This window comes from Ctenopharyngodon idella, chromosome 5 (genome assembly GCF_019924925.1).
Source record: "Ctenopharyngodon idella isolate HZGC_01 chromosome 5, HZGC01, whole genome shotgun sequence".
Taxonomy (NCBI): Eukaryota; Metazoa; Chordata; class Actinopteri; order Cypriniformes; family Xenocyprididae; genus Ctenopharyngodon; species Ctenopharyngodon idella.
The window spans coordinates 25,669,109-25,688,624 of NC_067224.1; the positions used below are offsets into that span (position 1 = coordinate 25,669,109).

Here is a 19,516-nt window from a genome sequence, read left to right on the forward strand (position 1 = left end):
TTTAAAAAGTAACTGACATTTTATCTCACAATTCTGACTTTTTTTCCCCTCACAAACCTCGCTATTCTAATGTTTTTTTCCTCATAATTTTTATATAAACTCGCAATTGCGAGTTATAAAGTTCAAATTGCGAGATAGACAATTCTGAGAAATAGTTGCAATTCTAAAAAAAACAAAGTGAGAATTGAGATATAAACTCGCAATTCTGAATTCGTTTCGCAATTGCGAGGTATAAAATCAGAACTGCCAGATATAAACTCGAAAACTGTCAGTTATAAAGTCAGAATTATGAGATATAAACTTGCAATTGCAAGAAAATGTCAATTGTGAGCTGACTTTTTGTCTCAGAATTGGACTTTATAACTCGCAATTTTGAGTTTATATCACAATTCTGACAAAAAAGAATTGCGAGAAACAAAAATAGTCGCAATTACCTTTTGTATTTTTTATTCTGTGGTGGAAACAAGCTTCCATATATTTAAATATACTGCATAGGCAGCATTTTTCAGGTTTCAGACCTGGTTTTCAGCCATTGTTTCTAAAGGCTGGCATACACAACAGATTTTAAAATGCTAGGCATCATACATGAAAACAATAGCCTATGTGTTCTGAAATCTGCTCAAAATATCAAAAATTACTGAGTCTATTGCCTACATACATTATGTGATTTTCTGTATAATCTTCCAACTCTTGACTGCAGCATTGACACCCTTAGGCTGCAAATTGAGGCAAAATCTGGGCAAAAGTATAAACAAAAGATGAATGTGAACACTTATGAATGCTTCATGAGTCTCAGTCACAGTGGGCTTTATTGATTTTATTTATCTAATAACATAAGAGTAATACCAGTGATTATCTTGTGCTGTGCTTTTGTTTCTAGTTCTCTTTCATTTCACTTTTTTCCCCTTTCCTTTCTTTCCTTTCTTGGGCTTTGCGCTGGCCTTCATGGCCTTGCGCACACAAAAGCCTCTCCAGTGGGCCTGAATGATAGTAGCAGCTTGGCTCTGCATCTCTCTTTCTTTTTCCTGCTGTTCCCTCTTCTCCTGAGCCTCCCGTCGCTCCTCCATAATCTGGGAGTACTCCAGGTCCATAACTGCAAAAAGTTCCTCCAGCTCTCTCAGCTCTGTCTTATCTTTCTCATGCATGTGTGTCATTTCCTCCAACTCTGTCTAGACACACATATACACATACAAAATCAAATACATGTAGTGTAAAAAAAAAAGTTTAAACTTAGAGTAAGTGTTCGTGCTGCCTTAAATTTTTATGTTTTGTACACTTGAACTTGAATTTGTACTAAGTGACAACTTAGATGTTTGAGTAGACTAAACATGCATTTAAATATTTAAATACATTCACACATTGATGCACTGAGACATTTGATTTTTTAAATGCAATGTATATACATACTGTTCGAAAGGTTTGGGGTTGATAAGATTTTTTTATTCTTTTGAAAGTCTATATATATATATATATATATATATATATTATTCCTGTGATGGCAAAGCTGAATTTTAAGCATCATTACTCCAGTCTTCAGTGTCACATGACCCTTCATGACCCCCCTGCATCAAACATCAGTAGAGGTCATGTTAGATTAATGTCTACCTGTTTCTCTCCCATTTCAGCATCATATTTCTGTATCAAGTTCTCGATCTCTGTTTCTTCCTTGTATTTTTTCTGCAACACAATAAGTAACATTTACAACAAAATAATCAGTATACTCGTGCTTGCTATTTCAGTAACTGAATGACCCCCAAGTGCACACACCTTTCGTAGTTCCAGTTCTCTCTCTCTGTTTGCTGCAATCACATTATTGAGCTCAGCTCTCAGTTGATTGGCCTCCTGTTGCAAACGAGCTCTCTTCCCCTCTGACGTTTTCTTGTCTGATTGACTCTGTTTCTCAGCGTCCTGCTGAGTTCGGACAACAAACTCTTCCAAACCATTTTCCATCTGATGCAGTGATCTTCTCAGCTGGTGCACTTTATTATTCAGCATGGAGATCTAATTAGTGAGAGCCAGATAGAGAAAGAATGAGCAAGGAGAGCAAGTTTGGAGTTTGGAGAATTCTGTACTTTGAAGATTCTGTCATCTAACTAACCGTCAACTTTATAAAAATGTTTTGCTCCTTATGGTGGTTCTCACCTCTGTATCCTTGGCTTTTATTGCCATTTCAACCTCTTTGTCCAGTGAGTCTATCAGTTCCTGGTTGGCAGAATGACGTAGACTGACTTCCAGCATCATCTCTCTGCGTTCTCTCTCCTCCGCAGGAGTTGTGAGGAGCCTCTCCAAAACGACCTCCCTCAACTCGCACAGGCCATCTCTCAGTTTCTGAGAACTAATCTCTCCCCCTGTGTTAGGTTCTATCCCTTTTAGCACCTCCCTTGTGGTCGGAGTTGCTCTCAATAGCCGTACAATGTTACGAAAGGAGTCCTGAACTGCTTTTGCTGATTTGGATAGCTGTTCCTTTTGTTCATTTCCATCAAGACTCCCATCAAGTACCATAGCTTGGTACTTTTCCTCAAGCCTCTGGTGCTCTTTCAGGGCCCTGACCACCTCCTCTCCCAGGCTCAGCAAAAGTAATTCTGGACAGTTCATTAAAGTGCGTAGAAGGGAGGCTATCTCCATCTGATTAATGCACTCATCTAGTACCCCCAAAATTAGCTTTGCTTCCCGAGATGATAGCGTCTTCCTGGAGGGGTTGATGGCCTTTAAGAGGTCTGCCTTAGTTTTGTTTGGAATGGTGGCTGCATCTGATAGTCTTTTTTCAAGAGGGAGATCATCTGATTTTGAGCCCATCATTAGAGGTCTCTTTGATTAAGGGAGAGAAACCTATTCAGACATCAAATAAACAGACAATAGATCATCTTTGGTGAAACACTACTAACAATATAGATTTTAAAAACATTTAAAATAAGATCAATGTGGTTTTGAAAGACATATATGAATACAGAAGGGTGGAGTTGTAAGAGTCTCCACAAAGCAATTTAAAATGCTCTTCATACAAAAAATACCCAAGTACATAAATGTTTTCATTTGAATCATAAAAACAGTTCAATTCATTTTAACATGTTATACATCACCGTGTTATTATTCTTTTTGGTAGAAATCCGTATTCATTTTATTAGAGTCCCAACTCAAACTCTGTTGTTGTTTATACCAGTTGCCGTGACAACCGTTGGGATGACGTTCTTATCTTTAACCCTCCACTTCGTCCAACGACTTCCCACTCCAAAAAAGAACAAAATTGGAAATCTCACTCGTGATTTACCTATATATGTGTATAAAAAAAACTTACCCGTATAAATTTCCCAAACCTCATATTATCAATGAATGAATTAAAATGTTTGGCACAAGGTACATTTTTCACATCGTGACTTTTATTGTGACATTTCAGCTCCGATCAAAAAACGACAGTGTCGTAAAAAGACGTAACGTCAGATCCTTCTGCTTGACGGCGGCGGTTCTTTTATTTATAATGTTAAAAGCTCGATTAAATCGCATTTTTCTGCGTTATAAAGTTAAATTAGTTTGTTACTAGTTTGGAAAACAGCAATATACTTTGCTCTTGGTATTTTAATAACAGCCGACGACAATGACGTAAACAGACTGGCTCTGTTACGATTTTAATTATGATTCGTTTTAACTTCGGCTGCTGTTAAAGTTAAATGAAAACACATTTTAGCAATAACGTGCTCGGTTTGGTGTTTGGGGACAATAAAGCGGTTTCTGTAACTCGTGTCGTGTAGTGCGACCAGTGTTAAAGTTTCTCTGCAGCAGTGAAAGGTTAGTTTATTGAACATAGAGACTCTGTGTCCCCTAAAACTGCGGTCCTCTCGTCGTGTCTTTGATTCAACGGGATGGCGGACGGGGACGACGATGTGCCGCTGATTCTGACCTGGGACGAAGCAAGCAGCGGGCTGCTGGAGGAAGATGAGAGTGAGTATATCTGTCCTTACTACACTGCATTCAGCTGACGCTTTTCGTTCAATGATGTTCTATCACCTGGTTTAACCTGAGCTTTACTGGTGGTAGAGCAGGACTGCGTCCAGGCCAGTGCAGATCTTTAACCGTTATGCATTTAAGGCATTCAGGCCTCTTCTAAAGATCTGTCATCGGCTCGGTGTGCAGCATCCTTCATGAGTTCTGTCACTGGCCTCTCTCTCCTGAGTCTGAGCTGTCAGATACTGTAGAGCAGGGAGTTTTAAACTTTCTCATGCCAAGGACCGCAAATATAACGATGTGCCTGGTGAAGTAGCTGCATATTTTCAAGTAGGCTATAAAGAGAAACATTTTAAGCGTGATATTATAAAGACATTTTTTTAAAGGTTAAATAATTGACTTGCAGCATATCCTTTTTACATACTATTAGAATGTTTTTAGACGTATTTAACCTGAAGATAATCAATAGCTTTGATATCTTACTGTTAAAAACGTATGTTGAAAGACGTATTTTTTTAACAGTGATGTGAATAGAAGCCCAATAAAGATAATTTATAAAAACAAATTCTCTTAATTGTCCACTATAGCACCCCCCTTGCAGTTCCCGGTGTCCCAGGCCGGGCCGTCATTTGAAAAGTCCTGCTGTTGGGTATCAGTTAATTAAACAGTGATACTCTTACAGGAATGTTGATTAGTAGACATTGCTTGAGATACTACAGGCCCAGCTGGTCCACATGAAACCTGATCTTTAATCCTAACTCTCCTTGATTATCACTACAGACTTCCATCATGTGACAGTGCAAAGATAGCAAAGATGGCCATTGTAAATAGTGTCAGTTCCGATCACTGACTCTAGAGGGCTCTGCAGTCAAACCTTCTCGTCATTGTTGACTGCATTGTTGACATTGCTAATGTGCTGGAAGATGATTTGTAGGCCTTCTGCATAGGCATAATTTACGGTTTTAGTAGAGCTAAAGCATGGCTGTTTTTCACCACACCGCTTTATAAAAGCTTTTTTCATGTTGAATTAAATTTCATCAGTGTGTGTCAGCTGTGTGTTCACTGTGGCTGTCATCAGTGGCGGATGAGGGGCTTGAGAGTGCTAGACTTAATCATGATGTCATCAAACAAAATGTCTTTGATGTTTATTTGATCACGTTTGATTGAAGATAATAATTGGACCCCTTTTTATGTAAAGAAAAAGTAAATTGGGTGTGCGGTTTAAATCATTATTTACAATTGTCTACACTTATTTTTTAATGATTTTCATACATGGTTGACAATTCAGTTTTTACTTGGAAATTATCTTCTACAGTCAAATTTACAAATATCAGTTAGAATTTATTAATCAAAAAAAAAAAAAAATGTTGATGTAAATCAAGTGGAGGGCATATATATCTGAGGCCAGTCTTGGTGACTATAACATAACAGTGTTATGTGAGGCATTTTTCCTCTCTGAAAAATAGATTTGCTATTGGATACAGATTGTTTATAGTGCTATTTGATTTATGTTGTTCGTAAGGTGTCTTTACACAGCTGAGTTAAGGCTGCTATGTGCCTGTTTAAAATTCAGTCTAAAGATGCAAATTATGTCTGCTCTCACCCACTTCAGCCCCTAGTATCAATACTGTAATTTTGATGTAAACGCATTTATGCCACCTCTGGGCAGCATTAAACAATCTATGTAAAGGTACCTTATACTTAGGCCATTTTAAGAAGTGTTTCTGCGACACATTTTTAGTGTAAATCTAAGTAAAACACAGCAGAGTTAAAGTTGCTCTGTGCCTGCTCAAAATCCTGTGTAAAGACATAATGCTGCATAAAAGCCAGACCTAATTATGCCTGCTCTGACCCATCTCAGCCCCTAGAATCAAAGTATACAGTTGAAATTGCTTTGTAAATGCATTTATGCCACTTGTGAGCAGCATTAAAAGGTCTGTGTAAAGACATCTAAATGCCACTTCAGATTCAGAAGCGCATCTGTGACACCTTTGCAGTGTAAATTTGGCATAAGTGCTGTGTACAGAACTGTAGTAAGAGTCATTTATAGGTGAGAGACTTTTGGTGTATTAGTGTAAGCGGTTTAAAAATCACTTGGGGAGATGCTGCACTCTAGTGCTATTATGTGGTATTGCATTTTGGTGAAAATATGAATAAACAATGTACTATTTCTCTGTCAGGTCAGTTTTTTGGGGTAGTACACTGAAGTACTGCCACTTTAAGAGTGAAGTATCCCAACACCAACGATCATGTGTTTAAGTGTCCAATACAGCAGCATACCGGCTTTTGTACCTCACACACACACAGACAGAGGAGTTAAAATGCTGTGTCAGCCTTATGGCAGATACAACACTGTTTGTGGCCCCCCTCCACTCGCATCCCGCACGCACACAGTCCATGGCCTTGTGTCAAAACTGTTTGGTAGTGATGAGAGCTGGACGCTTGAATATTCTGAGGACCTGAATGTAAATTATAGCGCTTTTTTCTTCTTCATTTTTCCGGATTTGACATGTTCCTTTAGTTAGCCAAGAAAATTCTTCATGAAAAAAAACAACAACAACAATGTAAGGACACAGTCTTACTTTTCGGTTCCTGGATATCTGTGTCTTTTAATTTTTGAGGAAAGAAGCTGACGTGAATATCAGATGCCTTCACTTCCTCATTCTGCCTCAAGCTGCTGTCTCGAAATGTTTTTCGTTGTCATGGTGAAGATTGTTTGGACATTTTAAATTCTGTGCTTTTATAAACAACCAAGTCAGATCTCTGATCAAAAGTCTGGCTTTCTGAAATCTGGAACTGGATTGAAAAGAAACCTGCGATCTGTGCTGTCTGTCCCTCTCGTTTGCTCTTGCTCTGCCAGGAACTTATTGATCAGACAGAGCAAAACCAACGCTGTTGTTGTCATGTGCGTACTCAATAAGAGCTGTTTACAGACAGCTGTGGGTCAATGAACTGATCGGCAATGAAGTAACTCATTCAGTGAGCTTGTGTTTGTTCAAACTAAAAGCTCTTACTGTTTGTGATTTAATCTGTAAGGCATTAAATTACCAGGCTGTGGCCAGACAGATCGTTTAAAAGGGTGTTAGTGGATTAATGTTATATTCATTGCTTACAGAGAAGCGATGGTAAGTATAAATGGAAAAAAATGAATTGAAACTTTTTACTTCCCTTCGGAGTCAAATGGAGCTCTCAGCTTGGTAGATTTGTTCAGCAGTGTCCTCCATCTCAGAGTACAGCTGTGTTTTTGAGCTTGGAGAAAAAAAATACTAAAATGGACACAATATAGAGGATATAGCACAGGAAACAGAAGATGACACAGAAGAGGGGAGGCTATGACAGAGAGACTGAAACCAAACTGATGGGGATGCCTGGAAAAGGGTCTATTTTCAAAGGAAGGCACTCTGAGGTTCTGAAGGATGTTCTCATTGTGCTTGGGACTGACGCTTAAGAAAATCCATTGGACAATCTATTCAACAGCTGGGTTATATCAACTGAACCATCAACAGGGTTTCCTTGCCACATATCGTCTGAGAGAGAGAGAGAGAGAGGAAAAGTCCAGAGTGGAATCCTTTTGGGATATCGAGCTATTTAGGATTCAACAATGAAATGTTTGGACTGGAGTACTGAGTTCAGTGAGCTCTGAAGCGCATTTGTTCACATCTTATTCACATTTTCCTTTTTTTTGGTATTTGACTGTCTGGTATTTGGTATGTTGAATGTCTAAATCTTGTTGATGTTATTGAAAGTAGCCCTAATCTAATCCTTCACTTTTATTCTGTAAAATTTTGTCTAATCAACCTTTTTTTTATATATATAAGAAAAACTTTGTGGGATCCTCCTTTGTGCATATTTCTTATGTTTTTGCCACCAAAAGAGACATTTTGTGAAATTTTTTTTTTTTTTTTTTTTAGAATAGAAACACATTATTAGCATTTTTTTTTTGTCTTTCTTGACAAACGTTACAATCACATGAATGTGTGAAACTGCAGAGAGCGATGTGGAGTTTTAAAGTAGCGTTTGGCCTGATTTGACTTGAGTTTTTTTGGAAACCGTGTCGTCTTTGGAGGAATTGTGAGCATCACCACAGGATTCTGTTCTGCTTTCGGACCATTGGCCGCAGCAGCTGCAGCTGGCACAATGAAATCTGCATGTGCAAGAGCATTGTTTATAATTAACCCTTGCGGTGTTAAAAACTGCTTGACCAGTGACATGCTCTCTTTCTGACTACTGGAACATGGGGCCGATCACAGGGGCTGCCATGGAAATCAGTGGTACAGTTGACAACATGACTGGACTAACACATGATAGGCCAGTCCAAATGTCCTCTTTCTGCCAGCAGTTTGCGTCTGTCGGTATGTCATTAAAATGTGCTGATCAGCTGGCTCAAAAACCTACAAGAATGCTTATTTTATATTGAGAAATCATTTAATTTTTTTCTTTCTCTACACAGATGGGGCAGGAAATTATGATATTGTGAATAATGTTGTCATTCCGACCCCAGGAGCACCAGACCCCAGGGCCCAGAATTCTTTGCGGGAGAGTTGGGAAATGAACTACCAGGAAGCAGCAATATACCTGCAGGTCATCTTTTGAACCTCCACACGTTCAGTGAAGCAGCTAAATGGACGCAGATGATCACAAACACACACTCAGGGCTAATAATAATTCTTCTTTTTCCATTTGTCTGTGTTTGTCCTTAGGAAGGAGAGAATAATGACAAGTTTTTCACTCATCCACGAAGTCCCCACGCGCTTAGCGCCTACCTGTTTGCTCACAATCACCTTTTCTATGTGATGGAGCTGCTGACTGCGGTGTTACTCATGCTTCTGTCCCTCTCAGAGGCCCCTGCCGTCCCATTCCTCCGCTTGGACGTCTATGTAAGTGACTTCTATTTACACTGTGTGCATACACTACCGCTCAAAAGTTTGGGGTCAGTAAGACTTTTTGCTTTTGAAAGAAATTAATTCTTTATTCAGCAAGGATGCATTAAATTGATCAAAAGGGGCAGTGAAGACTTCTATATTGTTACAAAATAACTCTATTTCAAATAAGTGATTTTTTTTCTAAATGAATGTTCGCTGAAGAATCCTGAAAAAAAATTCAGTTTCGACAAAAATATTAAGCAGCACTAACATGTTTTCAACATTGATATAAGAAATGTTTACTGAGCACCAAATCAGCAGACTGGAGTAATGACTGCTGAAAAATCAGCTTTGCCATCACAGGAGTACAGAAACTACATTGTAAAATATATTAAACAGGAAGCAGTTATTTTTAATAGTAATAAATTGTAATAAATTAAATTGCAATAATATTTCACAATATTACTGTTTTTACTTTAATTTTATATGAAATAAATGCAGACTTGGTGAGCATAAAACATTCAAAAGTCTTACCGACCCCAAACTTTTGAATGGTAGTGGATGTATGTGTGTAAAGCCCAATTTGGACAGTACTTGTTTCTCATGTGGACATTTCTAAAATTACATTTGCATGGCACCTCAGTGATAAAACTCATGCATATGGATGGCGATATCTGTTTTGACAGTGGAGGAGCGAGTTTTGTGATGCCTTGTAAAATGTCTTGTAGAATGCCTTTGTAAATTATTTTTTGTATGCTTGTGGCTTTCGATTATATGAATAAGACTATGTACTTGTAAACAAACACTTAAAGATGTGTATTTTTGTTTCTGTCAGATTCACGCGACACTGGAGTTATTGGCATTGGCGTTGGTGGCATTTGAGTTGGGCATGAAGCTCCGATGGCTTGGCTTTCGCACGTTTATACAGCATAAAAGGACCATGGTGAAGGTGTGTGCAGTTTTATAATAGACTGCCTATGTTAATTTAAAATGGTTTATTTTTTCCTCTTTGTATCAGGATGCATCATATATTCATATTCACAGAAATTCAGCTCAAGAATCCTGTTATCCTCTCTGATTTGTGTGCTTTTCAGACGTGTGTCCTGTTTATTCAGTTCATCGAGGCGATTGTTGTCTTAGTCCGGCAGACATCTCACCTGCGTGTGACGAGAGCCCTGCGGCCGATCTTTTTGGTGGACTGCCGTTACTGTGGAGCCGTTCGCAGGCATATTATTATTATGTTTTATTAAAAAAAATCTTTATTATTAAATAAAAAATTATTCTTATTACTATTAGTTTTTATTTTCTGTTGCTGTTTCTGAGATCTTATAAAAGCAGCCTGAGGCCGTGCGTTACTTAACTTAACCTTGGGAAAATTACTGTAAAGCATGTCCTTGACTGGATACAATGTGATATTCTGACACTCTATCTCTGTTTCTGTCCTCCCTCAGAAACCTGAGGCAGATATTTCAGTCTCTTCCTCCCTTCATTGATATTCTTCTGCTGTTACTTTTCTTCATGGTCATCTTTGCCATCCTGGGATTTTGCTTGTTCTCAGCCAACCCAGCTGACCCGGTTTGTGCATCACAGCCACACACTCACCTTTGTGTTCCACTTGTTTCTTTATCTCTCACACTCATACAAACTCAGAGATTATTTTCTTTCTCAGAGATTATTTTCTTTCTTTCTCTCTTTCTCTCTACAGTATTTTAGCACACTTGAGAACAGCATTGTGAGTCTGTTCGTCCTTCTGACCACTGCAAAGTAAGTATGTATCCTCACTCTGGGCACACATCCTGGTTAAGATAACATGACTCTTGAGTCTCAGTGGGGTTGTTTCATGTCTTCCTTTAACTGAGCTAGTAATCCAAATGTTATCAGTTCAAACCCCTGGAGTTTTTTTTTTTTTTTTTTTTTTGGAACTAGGGGGAACTAGAGAATTTCTCAGATCCTGTTATTATTATGCCCTTGAGCAAAGTACTTAACCCCAGGTTGCTATAGTCAGACTGTCACTGTTGAAAATGTAGTAAAAGTCACTTTCAATAAGAAAGTGTTTGCGTGTTTGCTAAATGATTCATGGTTAACTATTAATCTATAAAGACCTCTGAGTCTTTAGTAGATTTACAAGTTTTCCATCTTGTTTCTTCACTAGTTTTCCAGATGTGATGATGCCAGCATATTCAAAGAATCGTTGGTCATGCATTTTTTTTATTGTGTATCTGTCCATCGAGCTCTACTTCATCATGAATCTGGTCAGTAATGAACAACATCAGATCTGTTTCCATTTTACAGGATTATAGTTTAATTGTGTTCTAAGTTTTGGAAATGGTCTTTTGGTGCAGTGTGAACTAGCCTTTACCTTGAGTTTGCTATTGTTTTTTCCTCACAGCTCCTGGCGGTAGTTTTTGACACCTTTAATGGAGTCGAGAAGATGAAATTCAAATCTCTGCTTTTACACAAGCGATCCGCCATCGAGCACGCCTTCCAGCTGCTGGTTAGTCGGCAGGTGAGATTTATACAGATAACTTGTTTTTTCAGGACTGAAGCCAATGTGATAAATCTACATTTGTGTCTTTTATTTAGAGACCAGATGGAGTGTCTTTGAAGCAGTTTGATGGACTGATGCGATTCTATCGTCCACGAATGATAGCACGGGATCGTTTTCTCACCTTCAAAGCCCTCAACTATTCAGGCGCAACCATGCTGAGGTACACACACACAACTTCATACGTTCACACTTTTTTTTGATTATTTTAACAGATGATGAGTTCTTAAGGTGTATTTGTGCTTGTGTTTTAGTCTCCAGGAATTTTATAAGTTTTATGAAGTGATTGGGCTCAAATGGAAGGTCAGATTTCACATACTGTCACATGATTATAATCCCCGCATATATATGTTAAACCCTCTTGAGCCACATCTGGTGTGTGTGTGTTGCAGGCTCGACGCAGTGGGGAGTACTGGTTTGATGATCTTCCTCGCACAGCATTCCTCATTTTTAAAGGTCTTCAAGGCTTCCTTGTCATATTAATTCAATTTGTATTAGTTACAGTATTTTACACTTTACTAATTTGCTCAGAATGACCAGATACATTTATGATTAGTTGGCATCAAATATTTTCTTCCATAATACTTTTTATGATCATTATTCTTTTTTAACAGGAATCAATTTACTTGTGAAATCCAAAGCTTTTCAATATGCAATGTGTAAGTTATATTTCTTAAATACCTTGTTGTATTAACCCTTTAGATATTAACATGCCATACCTGATCAGTATATATACTCCTTGAAACCCTTCTTGGTTAATAGAAAAATTTGTATTTTAAAAGTTCAAATTTGTCCGATATTCTTTTAGTACCTCTTATGTTATTATGTACTGTATCATTAATTTTTTTTTTTTTTTGGTGAAAGAAGTCTCTTGTGCTCACCAAGGCTGCATTTATTTGATCAAAGATAAAGTAAAATCAGTATTGTGAAATATATTTATATATTGTGAAATTTAAAATAACTGTTTTATATTTATACAGTTGCAAGAAAAAGTATATGAACCACTTGCAAAATCTGTGAAAATGTGCAAAATTTTAACAAAATAAGAGAGATCATGCAAAATGCATGTTATTTTTTATTTAGTACTGTCCTGAGTAAGATTTTACATAAAAGATGTTTACATATAATCCATAAGACAAAAAAATAGCTAAATTTATTAAAATGGCCCCGTTCAAAAGTTTGGGAACCCTTGATTCTTAATACTGTGTGTGGTTACCTGGATGACCTACGATCTACGTTTTTTTGTTTTGTGATGGTTGTTCATGAGTCCCTTGTTTATTCTGAGCAGTTAAACTGAGCTCTGTTCTTCAGAAAAAATCTCCAGGTCCCAGAAATTCTTCAGTTTTCCACCATCTTTTGCATATTTGAACCCTTTACAACAGTGACTGAATGATTTTGAGATCCATCTTTTCACATGGAGGACAACTGAGGGACTCAAACACAACTATTAAAAAAAGGTTCAAACACTCACTGATGCTTCAGAAGGAAACACGATGCATTAAGAGTCGGGGGGTGAAAACTTTTGAACAGGGTGAAGAGGTCCAAATTTTTCTTATTTCGCTTGAATATCATTTTTTTTCATTTAGTACTGCCCTTCGGAAGCAACAGAAAATACTTGCATTTCCCGGAAGACAAATTAAATACAATTTACCTTGATCTTCAAATTCCAAATGTTTTCACCCCCCATCTATTAATGCATCATGTTTTTTTTCTGGAGCATCAGTGAATGTTCGAACCTTTTTTAAAAGTTGTGTTTGAGTCCCTCAGTTGTCCTCAGTGTGAAAAGATGGATCTCAAAATCATTCAGTCACTGCTGTAAATGGTTCAAATATGCAAAAAATGCTGGAAAACTGAAGAATCTGCAGGACCTGAAGAACAGAGCTCAGTTTAACTGCGCAGGACAAACAAGGGACTCATGAACAACCATCACAAAACAAAAAAACAGTTGTAGATCATCCAGGTAACCACACACAGTATTAAGAATCAGTGGTTCACAAACTTTTGAATGGGGTAATTTTAATAAATTCAGCTATTTTTTTTTGTCTTGTGGATTATATGTAAACATCTTTTATGTAAAATATCTTACTCAGGACAGTACTAAATAAAAAATAACATGCATTTTGTATTATCTCCCTTATTTTGTTAAAATTATTAACATTTTCACAGGTTCTGCAAGTGGTTCACATACTTTTTATTGCAACTGTATATATATATTTAAATGTAATTTATTCCTGTGATGGCAATGCTGTATTTTAATTCTAATATTCTGATTTGGTGCTCAAGTTTAAAATCACTGCATTCATTTGAAATAGAATTTTTTTTTGTAACAATGTCTTCACTATAACTTTTGATCAATTTAATGCATCCTTGCTGAATAAAAGTATTAATTTTGTTCAAAATTTTTTTTACAGTCCCCAAACTTTTAAATGGTAGTGTATTGCATTTACACTATATTCATTCCATTATTTCTAATAATACTGTCTATTTTTCATGTTTGACCTATAACAGATCTGGTAGTAGCAATTAATGGCATCTGGATTCTAGTGGAGACAAACATGTTAAATGGTAAGATCTGCTTTAGAACGATGGAACGGTGCAGCTGTGTTGCAGTTCCAGATAATTCTATGAATTCACCATTCAGAAACGCTTGTAAACAACGCTTGCTTATCTCCTCACAGATGGTGTCTCATGGACTCATGTTGTCCCCTGGAGCTACATTGTTTTCCTCACAAGTAGGTGGAAATTGTTTAAAATTAAATCATTAGTAAATCTGAATGCAAATGTCTTAATGAATATGCGTTCCATTTAAATAAAAACAAAAAACTAATATATATATTTATTTTATTCCCTGCTGATTTGCCTGTGGAATAAAGTTTATGGAATTGAGGTCTTGTTGAAGATCACAGGCCTTGGTCCAATGACATATTTCAGCTCAGGATGGAACCTGTAGGTACACACACGTACATTCATATAAGCACTTACACACACACATGCAAACTGCCTCACCGCTGGGTGTGTGCCTCTCTTTCCAGCTTTGATTTCTCAGTAACAGTATTTGCCTTTCTGGGATTGATTGCTCTGGCCTTTGACATGGAGCCGTTCTACTTCATTGTGGTTTTGAGACCTCTTCAGCTCCTCCGGTGTGTACTTATTTGTGTGTTTTTATGTTTGGATATAGTTGTAGTTATTATATAGTTGTAGTTATTATGGATATAGTTGTAGTTATTATTATTATTTATTTATTTATTTATTTATTTTTTCATCAAATTTGTTCTCCCAGAAGTGTGAAACTGAATTGTAAATCTGAAATTCATTCAAAAACCTAATTCAAACCTCTAAATAAACAAAGTTTTTAGGCTTGATATTTTTTTATTTATTCAACTTTCACTCGAATTGTTATCCTGGTAATGTAATTTGTGCAAAATCAATCAGTTTAGAAAAATGCCAAATAGAAGCATTTTCACCAGATGTCCCAGATGTTTTTACCCCACCGTAGATAACATCTGCAGTTTAAGATGTATTTTATTTTGTGTGAATCATTAAATACTTTTTTATAATTTATCATATTTTCATCAGTCATAGCTATAGATAGAAACAGACATTTTCCTTTTTAACAGAGTTTCATACTTTTTCCCTATTTCTTGTCAAGATTGTTTAAAATTAAACAGCGCTATCGGAACGTTCTGGACACAATGTTTGAACTGTTCCCGCGTATGGCCAGGTACAGAAATAATAATCCATTTCAGCTCATTACTCACAGATAGAGGATCTTCTCGCATAACACTCTCTCTGTCTCTGTAGTCTAGGTCTGACTCTGATTATCTTCTATTATTCTTTTGCCATCGTTGGAATGGAGTTTTTTGCTGGGGTTGTTTATCCGAACTGCTGCAGGTAAGTTCCTTTAATCATAAATGTATTTCTTGTTTTGCGGACTAAACTTATACATTTTATATATAAATATAAATTTAAGATGATCTACTAATGCTTTCCTGTTACATAACGAAAGAATAGTTTACCCTGAACTGAAATCATTTACTCACCCTTATGTTATTCCAAGTGCGGTGTTCTTCTGTGCAACACAAAAGGAGAAATTTTGAAGAAAGTTAATGAAAGTACAACGTGATCAGTAGATGCCAAGTTATAAAAAGGACAGAAAATCACCATAAACGAATCTCATTGAATAATGGTGTGTTTTTGGTGTGTTCAATGGTATGATCTCTGTCTCTCAAAGCAATAGCACAGTTGCTGACTCGTATCGCCAGATAAATGTGACCATTGGCAACCGAACAGTGCTAGAAGAGGGATATTACTATCTCAATAACTTCAATAACATCCTAAGCAGCTTTGGTATGTGCACACACTCACAAATACACACTCATCTCATGTCAGTATATAGCCTTGTGTTGTTTGTAAAAAGTTTTTTTTTTTCTCTGCCATGTTTCAGTCACTCTTTTTGAGCTAACAGTGGTGAACAACTGGTACATCACTATGGTGAGTACATGGACAAAAACACATGCACATCAGCTCAGTCAACAAATCATATCAGATGTTCCCTCAGTAAAAAGGTTGTATTTTTTTATTGATGTGGGTATGTGGTGCCCTCTGCTGTTTATTCAAATTAAATGTCAGTCAGCAGATTGTTGTGTGTCTGCCCATGTCATTGTAAACTTTACATATGTTTAAAAGTGTTGCTTTGAATATGAAGTAATGTTTACATCTCTAAGTGTTTGCGCAGTGTGTGTTTGTAGCAGAAGCCTATGGATCCTATGAACCAGTCAGTAAATGTGTATCTGTCTGTAGTTATTGATGCCTTTGATCCCTGTTTTCACAGGAAGGTGTGACATCAGAAACTACTCACTGGACTCGCCTTTATTTCATGACCTTTTACATTGTCACCATGGTAAGGGAATGTGTATGTTGGCAATTCAGGGTTATTATTGTTAACTAAAACTAAAAATATGAAAAGGATTTTTGATATTTGAAAGTTTATTTGAAAGTTGTTAGTTGAATTAAAAGAAAATAATATAAAATAGAAGAAAAAATTAAACTAAACAAAATTCAGAATAGTTGCTTTGGCAGCTAACCACAATAAGTTTGTTGAAAATATAGAATTTCTACCTCGAAATAAATAAATAACTAAAGCTGAACTAAAACTAAAACGGAAATAAAAATAAATAAACCTAAATAGAAATAAAAATGACAATTTCTAAAAATTAAAATAAAATGCTGGAAATAATGTGGATATGATTTGTTTTTCATATGAAGATTTTAGTTTAAAATGTAGAAGGAACAGTGTAAATTTTAAGGGGGAGTAATGAGTTTCTTTTCATTATTATTATTTTTTTAAAATCTTTTTTATATTTCATGTAGTTGCTCAATTATTATTAGAGAAAAAGTGCATTTTAATACAATTAGAATGATGTTGTTTAAAAGGGTTTTAGAATGTTATTAAACTATACAATGTCACGCTGCTGTTATCAGCTACAGTTATTTATGTGTTATAAACCTGATTTAGTGATCTTGATATTTTCTCACAGCTCTGTGTTATTGTGATTGTGTGACACAGGTTGTCATGACGATAATCGTAGCCTTCATACTGGATGCATTTGTCTTCAGGATGAACTACAGTCGGAAGAATAGAGAGCCACTAGACGACCCAGAAGGTTTTGAATGTTTAGTTCATCCAGTGACAATGAGTGTGACTGGGACCTATTTCACTGAGATCTAATACTGAGAGTGTGTGTGTGTGTAATAGATGAAAAGGGGATTGTATTTGAGACAGAGGTGTCCCAGACTGAAGCTCTACAGACTCTGGACTTGTATAAACACACACTGGGCGTCACCAACCTAAGCTCACTGCAGGAAATGTGTGTGACTCTGGAGCGGAGCGGGGTAAGCACATGCACACATGTACACACTGTCTGCGTTTAGAACATCTAATTTGTGTTTCTCGTTAGATTAACTGAACTCTTATGGATCATTTTTGTCTTTGCTCACAGCACTCCTCATTAGTATTTCAGGGTCGAAGGTCACGTACCAAGAGTGACCTCAGCATAAAGATGTACGAGGAGGAGATTCAGGTACTTGCACCACACATGAATTGGAACATATGGGAAAAAGCGCACTTTTGAATTAGCATAAATGTTTTACATTAATTTTAACCTTTATTTGAACCTTTATTGGAAGTTTTAAGTAAAGCACTCACAAACGGTTCCCTTATTGGATCAGAAAATTAAATCATGAAAGTCTAAATTGGTAATATATCAGACAGCTGTTTATAGAAGGATATGCCCAAGTGGAAACTTGGAAAGATTTGCAAAAGGAAAATAAATGCTACCTAAAGTTATTTCAGTGATATCATGTTCTGTTGTGCAGAGTTATACTGTGATGTATTTGGCTCAGAATGCCCCTCTTTTTAAAACAAAAAATTCCAAATATGCAATGGTATGTTTGTGTAAAGTGGTTGTTTCTTTTTATCTGCAGGAATGGTACGAGGAATATTCCAGAACAAATCTTCAGCCTGACGAGGCATTCCACAGAGAACTGGACAGCCCTGAAGCCAATGCCTCAAACAGCATTAACTAACACACACTCTGAACACTGCATCAGCGTTAGCTAACACACTCACTCATACCTCTGAGGGACCGTAAGACCGTCTTCCTCCCATCGATGGAAAGCACAGGTGTTCCCCATGACCACTACATGCTCCCTCCTTCCACATGGAGACCCACAGAACTCCTTTACTTAAAGCCTTATTCCCCAAAAAACCTTAAGGTTCCGTGGCCAATCAGGGAAGCTTGCAGACCAATCATGTGACATGCATTAGGTCCAGGAACCTTCTTTTTCTTCCATGAAATGCACCTCATGACATTTGCCTTTTGGATCCTGAATGATTCAGACTCTCTCATGGATTTGACAAATGGAGCACAGTGATTGAATGTTTCTGTGGGAGATGAATCAGAACTGAATGTGAGGATTTTAGCACTAAGTAACTCATGTCCGAGGTATTGCTTAACCAACAGATAAAAGATTATAGTAATAAACTAATGCTGTTTTTAAACTAAAGCTGCTTTTTGCTGGAACCTTTGGACCTATAGAGAGGCTTATTTTGTCATTATATATAAATATATACATGCAGATTAAACTTATGTCAGATACAGTTAAGAGTCAAGTATTTAAAAAAAATGTTTTAATACATTCACTTATTCGCTCGATATGGGCTGGTTTCCCAGACGTGTTAATTTTGGACTGATAAGTGTTAGAAAACCAGCCCTGGACCTGTCTTGTCACATATGAAAATATCTTATTTCCTTTGTTTGGAGTCAGTATTGTTTTAGGCATGGATTGTAAAGCTTGAGAGTAATTTTACAGACCCATTCAGATAAAATCTAGTCAAAATCAGCCATTTTATTCCACCTACAGTCTGGCTTTCCAGATTAAATCCAAATTTTCTTTTGTGTAAAACCATAGGTGACAAAGGGAAACCATTTTGCCTTGCTTATGGTTTTTTTGCACAGTACTTCAGAACTGTTATTTATTTATTTACATTGAGTTAAACAAATTTTCATGTGCACCTCTCTTGTTTGCTGAACTGTTTTATATTTTTTAGTTATTTTGTTGATGCTTTTAACAGGGTGAATGCATGCAAATCCTCATATATCATTGTTTACTCTCGTGTCTAGAGCATCTGACCTGGAGTAAATCATAAATGTGGTCAAGAGGGTCAGTGATTTCATCCCAGTTGGTTGTTAAAATGCACTGTAGGGTGTGCAGCCTTGATGCTCCAAACACAAGGGAACATGATACATATGTGACAGAAAAACCACACCAGCTCCTCTAATACTGTAAGGATTTACCTGTGTTTCAGTTCTCTGTTCTTGTACCTTTGTAAATGTATAATAATGACAGGTCTAGTAAATGATACATTTTAATGGAACTTTTTTGTTTGTTAATAGTTTTAAGGTGTCTTTATGTGAGTTAACTCGTCTTTGTAATTGTAATCATGGCTGTCAAGTTGGATTCCATTCGGACTGAAACAATAATGTATCTTTTTAAATTGTCACGTAAATGCTTTAGTCCAATGAAATCGTACCAGTCAGAATTTTTTTTTTTTTTTTTTCCGAAATTGAACATAAGGTGCGGTCTCATTTACATTTTTACGGGCAATACA

At 36.7% G+C, this 19,516-nt stretch overlaps 2 protein-coding genes across 5 annotated transcripts; one reads left to right on the plus strand and one right to left on the minus strand.

The window, feature by feature from the left end:
- Window positions 1-796: 796 nt before the first annotated feature.
- iqcd (IQ motif containing D) lies at window positions 797-3,223 on the minus strand. The gene is made up of 5 exons (XM_051894287.1): window positions 3,081-3,223; window positions 2,143-2,829; window positions 1,768-2,001; window positions 1,606-1,677; window positions 797-1,169 (listed from the first exon to the last, which is right to left on the minus strand). The coding sequence occupies exons 2-5, from the start codon at window positions 2,797-2,799 to the stop codon at window positions 888-890; spliced, it is 1,245 nt and encodes a 414-aa protein (XP_051750247.1). The 5' UTR covers window positions 2,800-2,829; window positions 3,081-3,223; the 3' UTR covers window positions 797-887.
- A 224-nt stretch (window positions 3,224-3,447) lies between these two features.
- tpcn1 (two pore segment channel 1) lies at window positions 3,448-19,282 on the plus strand. 4 transcript variants are annotated; one of them, XM_051894285.1, is made up of 26 exons: window positions 3,448-3,936; window positions 8,441-8,520; window positions 8,640-8,816; window positions 9,637-9,750; window positions 9,896-10,026; window positions 10,253-10,376; window positions 10,507-10,565; window positions 10,954-11,053; window positions 11,191-11,307; window positions 11,385-11,509; window positions 11,601-11,649; window positions 11,739-11,802; window positions 11,961-12,005; window positions 13,855-13,911; window positions 14,025-14,078; window positions 14,220-14,292; window positions 14,379-14,486; window positions 14,996-15,067; window positions 15,148-15,237; window positions 15,578-15,693; window positions 15,791-15,837; window positions 16,178-16,246; window positions 16,913-17,009; window positions 17,102-17,238; window positions 17,346-17,426; window positions 17,830-19,282. In XM_051894285.1, exons 1-26 carry the CDS (start codon window positions 3,858-3,860, stop codon window positions 17,929-17,931), a joined length of 2,367 nt encoding a protein of 788 aa, XP_051750245.1. In that variant the 5' UTR covers window positions 3,448-3,857; the 3' UTR covers window positions 17,932-19,282. The 4 variants fall into 4 exon arrangements, with proteins under 4 accessions (XP_051750245.1, XP_051750244.1, XP_051750246.1 ...); XM_051894284.1 differs by having other exon boundaries at window positions 3,449-3,936; window positions 8,390-8,520; XM_051894286.1 differs by lacking the exon at window positions 3,448-3,936 and adding an exon at window positions 6,338-7,064 and having other exon boundaries at window positions 8,390-8,520.
- The last annotated feature ends 234 nt before the right edge of the window (window positions 19,283-19,516 follow it).

Coding starts and splice junctions, on each gene's coding strand:
- tpcn1 (XM_051894283.1), top strand. CDS start 8,174: ATGGGGCCGATCACAGGGGCTGCCATGGAAATCAGTGGTACAGTTGAC. Junction 9,751..9,895: donor ATAAAAGGACCATGGTGAAG/GTGTGTGCAGTT, acceptor TGTGCTTTTCAG/ACGTGTGTCCTGTTTATTCA. Junction 13,912..14,024: donor GGAGACAAACATGTTAAATG/GTAAGATCTGCT, acceptor ATCTCCTCACAG/ATGGTGTCTCATGGACTCAT.
- iqcd (XM_051894287.1), bottom strand. CDS start 2,799: ATGATGGGCTCAAAATCAGATGATCTCCCTCTTGAAAAAAGACTATCA. Junction 2,002..2,142: donor TAAAAGCCAAGGATACAGAG/GTGAGAACCACC, acceptor CTCACTAATTAG/ATCTCCATGCTGAATAATAA. Junction 1,678..1,767: donor GAGAACTGGAACTACGAAAG/GTGTGTGCACTT, acceptor ATTGTGTTGCAG/AAAAAATACAAGGAAGAAAC.